Consider the following 12,197-nt stretch of genomic DNA (forward strand, 5'->3'; position numbering starts at 1 on the left):
CGAAATGATATCCTGGGGGTGACAAGAGTCTGACTCCTTAATTCCCTTCTTGGATTCACTGCAGCTGATTTCACGCCATGGTACATTGGTAATTTTTTAAAATACAAGCTGGGAAACACTCTTCCTTCAAAATCGCGATCAACCCTACAGCTGTTCCTTCCTTCTGAAGGAGGAGGAGAGCTGCAGTTGCCTGAGTGTGTCGTGGCAGTCACCCCAAGGGCTCCCCGAGATGGGGGCGTAAGAGCCACTGAGCCAGCGCTCTGGGCTGGAAACTTCTCTGGTAGGATTCGGAATGATGCCAGTTTGGCTTGACAGCTTGAGGGTAGCTTTAGGCTTATCTGGCCTTGCCGGGTGGGGCTGGCTAGGGTGTGGGACCGGTCTGGGCACAGGCCAGATAAAGTTCTGCAGGTGCACGCCCAGCCCCCACTGCTGTCCACCGCTGCCCAGCCCACTGCTTGTGTGTGAGACACACGTGTACACACACACGTGCGCCCAGCCTCCAGCGTGGGGCACGGCCACCTGGCCCCTCAGTACCTTCCTTGCACTCCAGGGCCACGCGGGACTCCAGGTTGTCCATCTGCATCTGCAGCCGCTTCAGCGTGAGGTCGCTTTCGCGGGACTTGCGTTTGTAGGCGATGAGCACGGCCACGATGAAGATGGTCAGGAGGCCGCCCGCCACGGCTATGCTGACGATGGCGGGCAGGCTGAGCGGGCTGTCCGGCGCAATGTACACCATCCCCGGGGAGTACTCCACGCCACCGACTCGGGCCTGGGGGCAGAGAGGGCAGGGTGGAGCCGGGTGTGGGGACAGAGCATCCAAGGGGACAGCCCAAGTCACCAACAAACCGGTGAGCACGGCTGGATGAGGGAAATGGCCCCGGAGAGCAGAATCATCTTTGGCCGTGAAAGCAGAGGAGAGGGCGCACAGGGGCTGCGGGAGGGGGTCCGGACAGCGGGAAAAGTCACACAGCTTCTCACTCAGGAGACAGCACAGCATGGTCATCTCCGTAAGGAAACAGCACGTGACTGGGATCTAAAGAGAGTGACCCGATGACATCGATGACTGGCTCCTGTACATTCGTCCCATGGTAAGGACGAGACTCAGAACACGGTGTTAGGGACCTTCCCAGGCCCACTGTGACCCTTTCCTGAATCACTCTCTCCGAGTGAACAATTTACACACCGTCTGATGCTGGTCCACAGTGCCCTCACGGTGGCCCAGGCGGCAAGGAAGGAATGACAGTATGGAAGGAGAAGTCAGAAGTAAGACCGGGAGGGGACTCGGGGTGTGGGGTGGCTGGAGGAAAGTTGAAGCAGGACAAGATCTCTTTCCAGGAAGCCCTGGTGGCCCGGGACCGAGCTGGGCTGCTCAGGCCCCCATGTCCCTATGCCCCGTCCGCCCAGGATGGAGAGGGTCCCTCCAGCCTCACCATCACTTTGTGCCTGCCAATGAGGTTGGGCGACTCGCAGAGCAGCTGCACATCCGACACCGTCACCGGACACGGCTTCTCCCCGACCAGCACGGTGTAGTTCAACTTCACATTGCCCCCAGCTACGGGTGGGATCAGGTTCTTGCCCTGGGGGGACAGGAAGCCCAGTTCCCACCCCAGAGTCAGAGCCACGGCTACTGGCTAGCTCCATGCCCTCCCACCCGGAGCTTCCAAACTGTTGCTGAGCTGTGGAGAGGCCACCTTCCCTACATAAGTCCCCCGCACAAAAAATCATGGTACATGTACTGTCCCCCTGCTTCCTCAGTGGGAAATCAATAATCGAGGCACTCTTTCAGCTTATCCCAAGTCAGCCTCAGAATCCTTCTCAACACAGAGCTGTAGGCAGTCACTACCAACTGATTCAAACAGTCATAGTAGATTCAAACTTGCTATCCACACTTGAAAGGAACCCTCTGCTGTGGTTTTCAAAGGGCCGCACAGAAGAAGTAGGATGAGCCTTTGGCCTCCCAGGTCCTGGACTCAGGAGACAGGAAGCTGGGGAGTCAGACAGCCAGGGAGCATCTGGCCACCCTGATCGGGCCCCCACAGCCTGTGAAAGAGTGAGCCTCTCAGCACAGACGCAGTCCAAGTGTTTACATACTCTGGGCTATATAGCACAGTCTGTGCCAGGGACTCCAGTCACGAAACATGGCAGGAGCCCAAGGCCTCTGGCCTCTTGCATGACTTGAAAAGCCCCCTCCTCCCACCCACCAGCTTCGGCCTACCTTTAGGATGATGGGTGTGCCCGGCTTGAGCTCCAGGATTCCTGAGGGACCAAAGGCTTCAAACACAGGGTTGGGATAGTAGGTGAAATTGGTCTTGTTGAGGATCAGCAGGGACTGGACGTTGTCCAGGATGAAGCCAAACTCCTCGGGCCTCTCAGTCAGGTCAGACTGGTGGTCGGGCCCCAGAGCAAGGGCCGGAGCCTGGCAGGTCATCTCTGTAGCATTCAGAACCTCACAGAGCTGTGGAGGGGAGACAGGACTGTGGAGCACACCTCTGCACACGCATGGCCCCTCCTCACCCCCTGGGCTACCTGCGACGCTGCCACATGGCACAGCATTGGCCCAGGACAATTAAGCAGGAGTCAGAATGCCTCTGCAGCCAGGACCACACGGTCTGGGCACTCAAGGAACAAGCCGTGCCGCTAGCACCTAGCTCCACTTGGCCTGAGGTGGGTAGAGCAGGGCCTAAGGCATCACCAAGCTACGGAGAGGGACTGGGGGTCAGAAGGATGCAGGAATATGGGTCTAAAACCCCATACACCCCAGAAGCAATTGCTCCTCCATGCCTGTATCCTGAGGTGTGAAAATGCCCTCATTCAGCAACTCCAACCCACCACCCCAGTGCTCAGGGGTGTCACACGAAATGGGTCATCAGTGTTCAGGAGGGGCCTTTCTGAGTACTCGGGGAGCCCCACACCCTTTAGGGAAGCCACATGCTAAGCAGACAGCCCCCGTGGCCCCTGCCAGCCCTGGACTCACATTGATGTGCTCCTTCCCTCCGTGCTTGGCACGGATCTGGGGGTTCTGGATGAGGTCCAGGTGAGTCCCCCACACGGCGATGGGTGTGTTTCCACTGGCCGGGAAGAAAGAAGGAGGCGTGTAAACACAGGGACAGGAATAGCAATGCCGACGATGACGATAATCAATCAGACTGAGCTCCGACAAGAAAGACCACGATAACCAGTAGGCATGACAAAGTTCATGGGGACCACAGTGACAAGCTGACTGAATAATAATAAGGAGGAGCTCTCAGAGACCAAGGCAAAGACAGTGATGACCAGATGTCCATGGCCATCCTGCGCCGAGCTCATCTGGAGCGTGGACACCCTGTGGCGGCCGGGGCTAGAGCTCAGCCTTCTCAGCTGCGCGAGGCCTCCTGACTGCAGCCCTCACCAGTCTTAGAAAGTTTTTCTCGGTGCCCTTGGCCTGATGGAACCGACCTCCCCCACCAGACCTTCCAGGGTCTGAGCACAGCCTCCTGTCCCAGGGCATCCACACCACAAATCTCCACTTCAGAGGCTTCAGTCGGCTTGGACCTGGGGAAGGCAGAGGCCCAGACCCCAGGACCCTCTTCTGGGGATGCAAATATGGAAACCTCCAGGACCAAGGTCTCCTCACTTTGGGGTGCCAGCCAGAGAATCAATGATGGGTGGGGGGTCAGGAGATTCATCTTGGTGCAGCTTTTCAAAGGCAACCTGGATGCCATTGCTCTACTTTAGGGTGGCTGAGAAGCTGACATGGGGCGGGAGATGTCTTCCTTGGGGACAACTCAAGGCAAAGGGAAAAGGGAGTATCTTCCAGAAGAATCCTACTGTCTACAATAGTTGAGCAGTTATAAGCTTGGTGGGCAAAGAATCTTGGACACTCACATTCATTTCTACCCCTGTATCCACCTGGCCCTGCCCCCCCCCCCCCCACATTCCTGTGAAACCATGAGCCCTTCTGCCCGTGACAGTGTCTGAGAATGAGCTGCGATGGCCAACCATCTCCCGATCTTCTCGATCAACTCCAGATGTCATCATCCAACGCCCCCATCAGCGTTCCTTACACCACTCAGGCTGGTGTGACCAATGTGACATCGGATTCTGCAGTGCGCCACCTTCGGGCAGGTGTGACCTGCAGCAAAACCCCGCAGCCACCGGCAGACCCTGAACCTGCCTCCACCCTCCCTCTTCCTGTCCGCAGGACTCAGGGGCGGCTGCTGAGTGCCAGGGAGGATGGCCCCTCATTTCTGTGAGGATGATACAAGGAAGAATCAAATGAAAAGAGGCTGTGACTTCCTCAGGGACTTTGTCTTAGGCATGGGAGCCCACTCCCTGGACTCAGCAGGCCCTGCGGGAAAATCCCGGAATAGCTTTTTACAGGCTATTTCCCCTCTCCATGCCTCCTGGGTCTCATCTGCAGTAAGATTGTAACTAAAACTGATAAGGTTTGGGTCTTAGAGAGTAAATTGCTGAGAAGAAGTCTCTTATCAGGAAGGCGGCCTTTCTTGGTGTGTGGCAAACTCTTTCTGTAAAGGGCCAGAGAATAAATACTTCCGGCTTCCCAGGCCACGTGGTCTGCCACAATTACTCAGCTCGCTGTTGTGGCGAGAAAGCAGCTACAGACAAAACATGTACAAATAAGCGTGGCTGTGTTCTAATAAAACTTTATTTACAACAGCAGGCAGACAGCCAGATTTGGAGTTTGCTGGCCTGGAGTTTGCTGACTCCTGGTTCAGAGAACTCCTTGTTCTCTGCACTGGACTGTCCCCTGACTCCTGCCTCAGCTGGTGGAGACCACAACTTCATGCCCTCCACCCATCCCACCGCCCGCCCCCCCCCAACCGTGAGCAGACAGCGGGAGGGCTGAGGACACAGCGGCGGGAGGAAGGGGGTGCTGAGTCAGGCACTGCACTGCACATTTGTAGCTACCTGAAGTCTTAGCCACCCTTGGAGGGAGCTGACTGATGGGAAACCCTGGACCCAGGGCGGTTAAGTAACCTTTAAGGTCACTTGGCTGGTAAGCAGTAGAGCTGGGCTGAGCCCATTCTTTCTGACCCCAAGCCTTCATACCATCTCCCATGTGGCCCCTGATGCAGCGGTTTCCTGGGATCACCAAGGGCCTTACAGTCGGGATACCCTCTGCAGGCCCTGGGGAAGCAGACTCCTGCCGCTTGCCTGAAGTTACCTCCCTGAGGGGAGACACCCCCACTCCAGGTGCCACCAAGCCAGGGCTGAGAGGGTCCCCAGGGATCCTGGAGTTTCCCAGGCCCCAGGGGAATCACTTAGGAGCTGGGGACCCTGAGAAATTATGGCAATGACCCAAGATGGCTTGTGACTAGCTGAGCGAGAGGCAGCATGGGAGGGTCCTTCTGCAACAGCATTGTACCAGGCTCCCTGGCCTCAGAGACATGTTCTGTGGATCAGGCCCCAGAGAAAGAGCAGGGAACGAGAACCAGTCCCTGCCCTTGGGGAGTTTTTGCAGCAGTAGGAAGGACAAGGCAAGCAGGCAACTGGAGGTCACGGTGCTAAGACAAGGGTCAGCGGGAGGCCGCGGAAGCATGGAGGATGCTCATGCTAACTGGACCCTGCTAGTCAGCATGCGCTTGCTTTCCTTCCAGAGCAGGCCGGGGAAAGCCAGACCTGATCTCACTTCCTCCTACGTTCCTCAGCAGGACTTGAATTATTGTCCGTATTTGCCAGGAGCGAGGTTTAGGGGAGGGGACCGACACCTCCCCCAGACAGTCACTCTGAGATGGGTACATGGCCTCCACGCCTCAAATCAGAGGCCATGGCCTTGTTGGTCAGAGCTTGGCTTCCAGGACTGGATCATACTCAGAGATGTCCTCAGTGAGAGGAGGGAGCCACCGTAGGCTCATGTCTTCTGATTTGGGGGTGGGAGGGGGTATTGCAAACCAACCCCAGTTCATCAGTCCCCAAAGCAGGACGTGGCCCCCAGAGCTCCCCTTGGCTTTTGAGAGACGAGGAAGCACGGGGAGGGTGGGCAGCTCCTACCTGATGATGCTCCAGTCTGGCTCAATCCGCACGATGGTGGGGTCCTCCACATACTGGAAGAACAGGTCCTGGCGGATCTTGGCCCTGTCTACCTGCACGGTCACCTTCATCTCCATCACCTCCTCTGAGGACGTGGTGTTGCAGACGATGTAGGAAGAAGAGCGCCTGGAGGGAGGGAAGACATGGAGCTGGGCTCCTGGGGGTCTAGGAAGGAGGTGGTCCTGGGTCAGGGCCCTCTCACCCCCTCCCTGTTTATCCGGCTCCTCGGAGGCAATGGTGAGCACTGCCTCAGATATCAAACTTTGGGGACTACTGACAAAGACAGGTTCTTCTCAGCCCTCTTTCTGACTAGGCCTCCCCCTTGGGCCCTGTCTTCAGCCTGCCCAATCCTACTCTCAGCAAGAATCCTGCTAAGTCAGTTTAGCAAGAATCCCCCCAACCCTGAGCACCCTGGCCGGCCTTCAGCAAGAATCCTGTTGAGTTGGTTTAGTAAGTATTTTCTACCCGCTGACCTCTTACTCTGCTTGTTGGGTGTAAACCCCCAGCCGTCTTTGCTGTGTTTGGAATTGAGTCTCTCTTCTCTATTGTAATAGTTTGGCATCTACAGCAACAGGCCTGAATCAACTCTCTTTACCCAAGGTCACAATAAACTTTTTTTAAACAGTCCTCCTGCAAGGCCTGGCCTGGTTTGACTTCAGGTCTGTCCTGGCCTTCAGCATAACTCCCTCCCGGAAAAACCTCTCTCAGCAGTAACTCCAGCCTGAGGAGGGACCTTCCTCCTGTCACATCTCCTAGAGTCAGAGAGTCCTTCACTGGACGCACCTCCTGCCTCCCTGGCCCCCAGGCTCCTGGCTCATGAAAGGCAGGCCTTTCTGGGGTTGGATGGTGGAAACAGGGGAGAGAAAGTCAGCCACCTTTGGAGATTCCATCATAGCTAGCTGGGGCAGCTGCCCCCGCCAGCTGTCGTCAGTCCCCGCTGGCTCTGCAGCAGCTGGAGAGAAGCTAACCTGAGAGAAGGGGCTCTTGGTCCCAAACTGTGTCCTGTGGAAGCCTAGGTTCTGCCCAGTGGGTGGTATGGGGCACCAAGAGGAAATGGTGCAACAGCACAAGGGGCCCATCGGGGGAGGGGTGGCAGGCAGGTCTCCAGACTGAGCCAAACATCCACAGCCAGGGGTGCCCAGTAAGCCCTGTCCCAAAGAGGTCAGCCATGGTCCAGGGGGGAGGAAGCATTTCCAGAGGTTAGCCTGAGCCGGCTGCTGCCTGGGCGGCCCCACCCCACTCTGTGCTGTGTACCCCAAAGCCTGCCCTGCGGTGAGTTACCTGTGGAAGAGGCAGGGCTGCTTCCCGAACATCACCACCACATTGCTGCCCGCGTTCAGGTTGCTGCCCGTGATGGTCACCTGGGTGCCCCCGGACATGGGCCCCCGGCTGGGCTTCAGGTCTGAGAGGGTGAGCGTCTGTGCAGAAAAGGGTCTGGCCTGAGACACAACCAGGAAGGGCCCAGGAGGCTTCTGCACAGGCCTGAGGCAGCACCCACGGCCCGGTGCCACCTTCTGGAATCCATATCTTTGGTGGCCTCAGGGGCCTGGCAGACTTGAGGCTTGTATGGAAAGGCAATTGTTCTGGCCCCTGGAGTTTGCATTTCTATATTAATAATAGTAATACCAATAACAGCTGCTATATACTGATTTGTTTTAAGTGGCGGGCTTTATAGCTTCATATATATAATAATTTAATATATCTTAAATATATATAAGTAATTTAACCTCCCAATTAATCCTACCAGGTACGTGTTATTACCCGTGGTACATTCAGAGACATTAGGTACAGTTTCCAAGGTAACACAGCTGAAAAGCAGTGTAGCTGAGAGCTATTCTAGAGCTGCGGCTCTTCACCTCCTCTCGTCTCCAAACACATTTGCTTGCGGAAGGTGGTCTGCGCCTTCCGCAGACCTTCAGCGAGCTGTCCGCGGCACCCGGGGGCCAGAGCAATGGGGTGTGAGGGCTCCAGGGAAACCAGCAGGGAGAGGCCGGCAAAGACGGGTCAGCGGATTGAGTGGAGTCGAAGTGGAGATGGTGGGGTGGGGAGGCTGAGGACTTGGAGTGGCTGTGCGTTCTTTCATTAGCATTTTAATGGAAAAAACTTCCTTCAGTCCCAGGTGAGAAGACTGTGTCTGCATTTAAATGAAGATTTCATTCTCCCCGCCCCCCAGCCCCTGCCCCCTGGAAGAATTCTGCAGCGAAAGTTTAACTCACTTAGCTCTTCTGAGCTGGCAGGCAGCCTCCCCATAGAGAGGCCTGGATCCTTCACACTGGAGAAGAGGAGCCTGCAGCCCGCGGCCCGGCCCGCGCGTGCGTGCCCGCCCAAGTACGGGCGCAGGCTGAACTCCACACGCGCTCTGCTCGCAGGTCCCGGCAGATCCCGGGCCTGGCAGCGCCATGGCACCCACCACGTGGAGGAACGCCTTCTTCTGCCTCGGCTACTTAACTCGACCAGAGATACGGACGGGATGGAGTGAAGTGCGGAAAGGGTCTTCCTTTCTCTGTGCCGCGTAGAGCACGCTGTTTGACTTGGGACAAGTCGCTTAACCTCTCGGATCACAAAATCAGGGAACTGGGTCAAAAAGCGGTTATCTCAAAGGTGCCTGCGTTTTTCTGGTTCTGTAACTTGGTGTCGCCTCCCACAAAAGGCTTCTTTGCCCCGCTGTCTGTAAAGGGAGAGCTTTCGCACCTGGGCCCTGCTGACCTCCCCAGGAAGGGAAGGGAAAGAGGTGACTCTGTGTGTGTTGTGTGTGTGTGCGCGCGCGCACAGGGGCTGCAAGGAGAGAGCGGTGGGAAGAGGTCTACTAATCAAAAGCAGGGAAGTTAAGATAGATGGGGGATGAAAGGGGAGCAGGCTCCCTGGCTGCCTGTGGGTGGGGGACTTGGATGGGGTAGAAGCGAGTAAGCTCTGCTGGCTTTGCTGGGATTGTTCTGGGGGCGGGAAGAGGATGAGATGGAGACTGTTTTAAAGTTGTAAGAAACTATAAATTATTCAAGACATGCTTCATAAATATTTCACGGTGGGTTTGCACGGGAAATCAAATCCTACCTTATTTGCCACCTCTTCGCTGGGCTCCCTGGATGGAGGTAGAGGGAAGGGAAAAGCACTCTTTTCCCAGGGGGATCTCCAGGGACAGAGCTTGTGACAAGGCCAGGGTGCATCATGGAGTCTGGCCTGATTTGGGGAGGGAAACTGAGGGAGACCCAAACCTTACCCCTGATGTCGGCCCTGGGAAGGAGCACCCCAGCATGCCCTAGGTCCTGAGAAGCAGCTGCGAAATCCCAGAGGAGCCCTGGAAGGGGGGTCCCTGGCTGAATCTGACTCCAGAGGAGCTCAGGGCTTCCCGTGGGGCCCAGCTTGATCCACCCGCCAGCTGCCTAGAGCAGTGAGGGCTCTGAGGTGCTGTGTAGCATGAGAGAGGGCCATTCTGTCTCTTCCCAACTTTCCGGTGAGATTCATGGAGACCTCTGCCCTCATTCCCACTTTGAACCCCTGGGAGCTCTGTGGGGAGGCCCTCAAAGATCGGGCCCTTAAATACAAACTGGGGTCTGGGGAGGAGACTGGGGTCCCTACCACCATTCCTCCTCCTCGGAAGTCTTCCTGAGTGAACATGTGGCACCAGGGCAGTTCTTCCGAGATGCCTCTCTGATAGGGAAATGCCAAATGTTTGAGGCCCAGAGGCTCATGGGACTGACGCTTTCGCCTTGTGGCAACAGCTCTCCTCTTTCTTGACTTCCCTTCCTGCCTGCCTCTCCTCCTCCCCATCACCCCTTCCTCTCCCCCTCCCTCTGCCCCCATCTTCTGGTGCATTTCCCTGTCCTACCTTGTCCCAGGAACCGCCTCCCACTATGCAGGATCCACACAGGAAACCATCCTGCCTTGTACAGACCCTGCCTTTCCATCGGCTCCTTCCAGGAAGCCTCGCCTCCATACCCTACATCCAGCAGCATCCTGCTTGGGGGAGACATGCATGCAGGGAGACTGCTCACCTTCCCTGAGAGCAGAAGGGGCTTCTGAGTGTCTACCACAGACACTGTGAGAGTGAAGCCTGAGAGCCGACGTCAGCAGACACATGGTAGCTACTCAGTAAACACGACCTCTGGGCCAGTGGTCCTCAGCCCAGCCTGCAGTTAGGGCCTGCTGGGAGCTTTGTGCCCCAGCTGTAGGGTGTGCATTATTCAGGGGGGCTCCAGAGCACTTGGCTTAAAGCCCCTCAGGAGACTCCAACATGCAGGGAGGTTTAGAACTGACTAAGCACCATGGCGCTGGCAAAGAAATCAACAACCGGGCCTTCATCTCCGAACACGGGCTGGTCTGATGGAGGAGCAGGGCCACGAGGACGCCACGCTGAGCGCCAGTGTAGACAGATGCCATGCATCCCCGATGAGCAGGAGCAGGCCACCCTGGGAGAAGGCTGCAGAGTGGGTGGTGAGCAGGACTTGGAAGGATGGGGGATGTGGTTTAGGGCAATGTTGAGGAGAGAGAAGGGAAGGGGGTCAGGCCACACGAAGCCTGGAGCAATAGTGTTGGAAAGGCAGGGCAGGCAGATGAGGGAACTTGGAAGAGAGCTAGAAGCAGCGGGCGCCTGGGCTCTTCAAGAGGCGGGGGCCGCCAGATTGAAAATGGTATTCCACCGTGGTGGGTGGATCTGGGTGGGTTCGGACCAGAGGCAAGGATGTGAGGAGGCCATTGTGGTGGTAAACAGAACAGGAAAAGTAAGACCGCAGGACATGGTGATGGAGCGGAACTAGAGGAAGCTGAGTCACAGTCCAACACTGCGGGCCTGAGGTTCAGGCCAGTGATGGAAATGGGCAAGTGAGGGTGACACCCTGTTTGTGGGAGCTGACAGCCTGGGTGGGTCATGGGAGGGGATGGGGGGACATTCAGGGGGCAAGTGGCCTTTGAGCTAGTCACCAAGGTGAGAGGCCTGGCTGGCGGCATGGCAGGGACGCTAAGGCCCGGAGGAAACAGCTGCTTAACGAGGTGGTGGCTGTCCCCAGTACCATCCACTTTGTTACTGCCCAGGGCCCACAGGATCGACACTGCGCCAGGCAGATGAGTGGCCAGGGAAGAGCAGTGCTTGCTTTGGCCGCTGCAGTGGCCGCCCTTGCACCGCGGCCGCCAGAGTTCATGTGGTGTCGGGATGCCAGGTCACGCCTCTCAGATACCTGCTGAGGGTCGTCTCTCTGTCCCCATCTCTCTTTCTCTTTCCCTCTCATTATCTCAACCCTGCTGGAATAACTTTATGTACATTATAAATATATATAATATGCAACTTATGTGTATACTTTCTATATAAACACATATATTTATTACTAATTGTCTCAAGGTGTTTTGGGTTTAACTTAAAATTCCCCTCAAATCCTTTTAGGACACAGTAGGGGTAAAACCCTAAAAAATAGGTGAAACTACACATCCATTAGATCCATTACATATGTGTGCTCTTCTACATGAGTTTCCGGTGTGTTTCGTGACAGACAACTGTTTATAAGGTCATCTGGCTTTCAAAGAGCAGAGTGGGAGGAGCACAGAGAGCAGGGCCCAGGCGGGAGGGGCATCTATGCTCAGCCCTCAGAGGCCGGTCCCCACCACATTCACATCTGCATGCAAGTCCTGCGTCTCATCTCACCTTCTTGACTGTGGGCCTCCTGTGGGAGGGGCCGTGTTGGGTCTGGCCCATCACGGGAAGCCCACAGCCCAGGGCAATCAAGTTAGTATTGTGGAACTCAGCCAACTAAGTAAGTATTGATCAAATGAATACCTAGCAAGAGGTGTCATGCAAGGTGACAAACAGTTGTCACTTGAACAGAAAAAGAAGAGGATGGAGGTAGATGAAAGAGAAGGAAGGAAGGAAGGGAGGGAAGGAAGGAGGAAGGAAGGAAGGAAGGATGGAAGAAAGGAAGGAAAGGAGGAAGGAAGGAAGGGAGGGAGGGAGGGGGGGAGGAAGGGAGGGAGGAAGGGAGGAAGGATGGAAGAAAGGAAGGAAAGGAGGGAGGAAGGAAGGAAGGGGGAAGGAAGGATGGGAGGAAGGAATGGAGGGAGGAAGGAAGGGAGGGAGGATGGGAGGAAGGGAGGGAGGAAGGGAGGAAGGGAGGGAGGGAGGGAGGGAGGTGGGTAAAGACTGGCTCCCTGAGACAGATTGCAGGCCATTTAATGCTGAGACA

The 12,197-nt window shown here is 56.3% G+C and overlaps 1 protein-coding gene across 2 annotated transcripts in view; it reads right to left on the reverse strand.

The window, feature by feature from the left end:
• Positions 1-12,197, reverse strand: part of PLXNA4 (plexin A4) — a 401,976-nt gene that overhangs the window by 42,886 nt on the left and 346,893 nt on the right. For both annotated transcript variants that reach the window (XM_053926493.2, XM_024555117.4), the window contains exons 15-20: positions 7,312-7,448; positions 5,992-6,156; positions 2,975-3,068; positions 2,216-2,455; positions 1,431-1,577; positions 535-769 (exon numbers count right to left, since the gene is read on the reverse strand). In XM_053926493.2, the coding sequence (XP_053782468.1) occupies positions 535-769; positions 1,431-1,577; positions 2,216-2,455; positions 2,975-3,068; positions 5,992-6,156; positions 7,312-7,448 (1,018 nt within the window). The remainder of the gene's footprint in view (positions 1-534; positions 770-1,430; positions 1,578-2,215; positions 2,456-2,974; positions 3,069-5,991; positions 6,157-7,311; positions 7,449-12,197) is intronic.

Source organism: Desmodus rotundus, chromosome 6 (assembly GCF_022682495.2).
Source record: "Desmodus rotundus isolate HL8 chromosome 6, HLdesRot8A.1, whole genome shotgun sequence".
Lineage (NCBI taxonomy): Eukaryota > Metazoa > Chordata > Mammalia > Chiroptera > Phyllostomidae > Desmodus > Desmodus rotundus.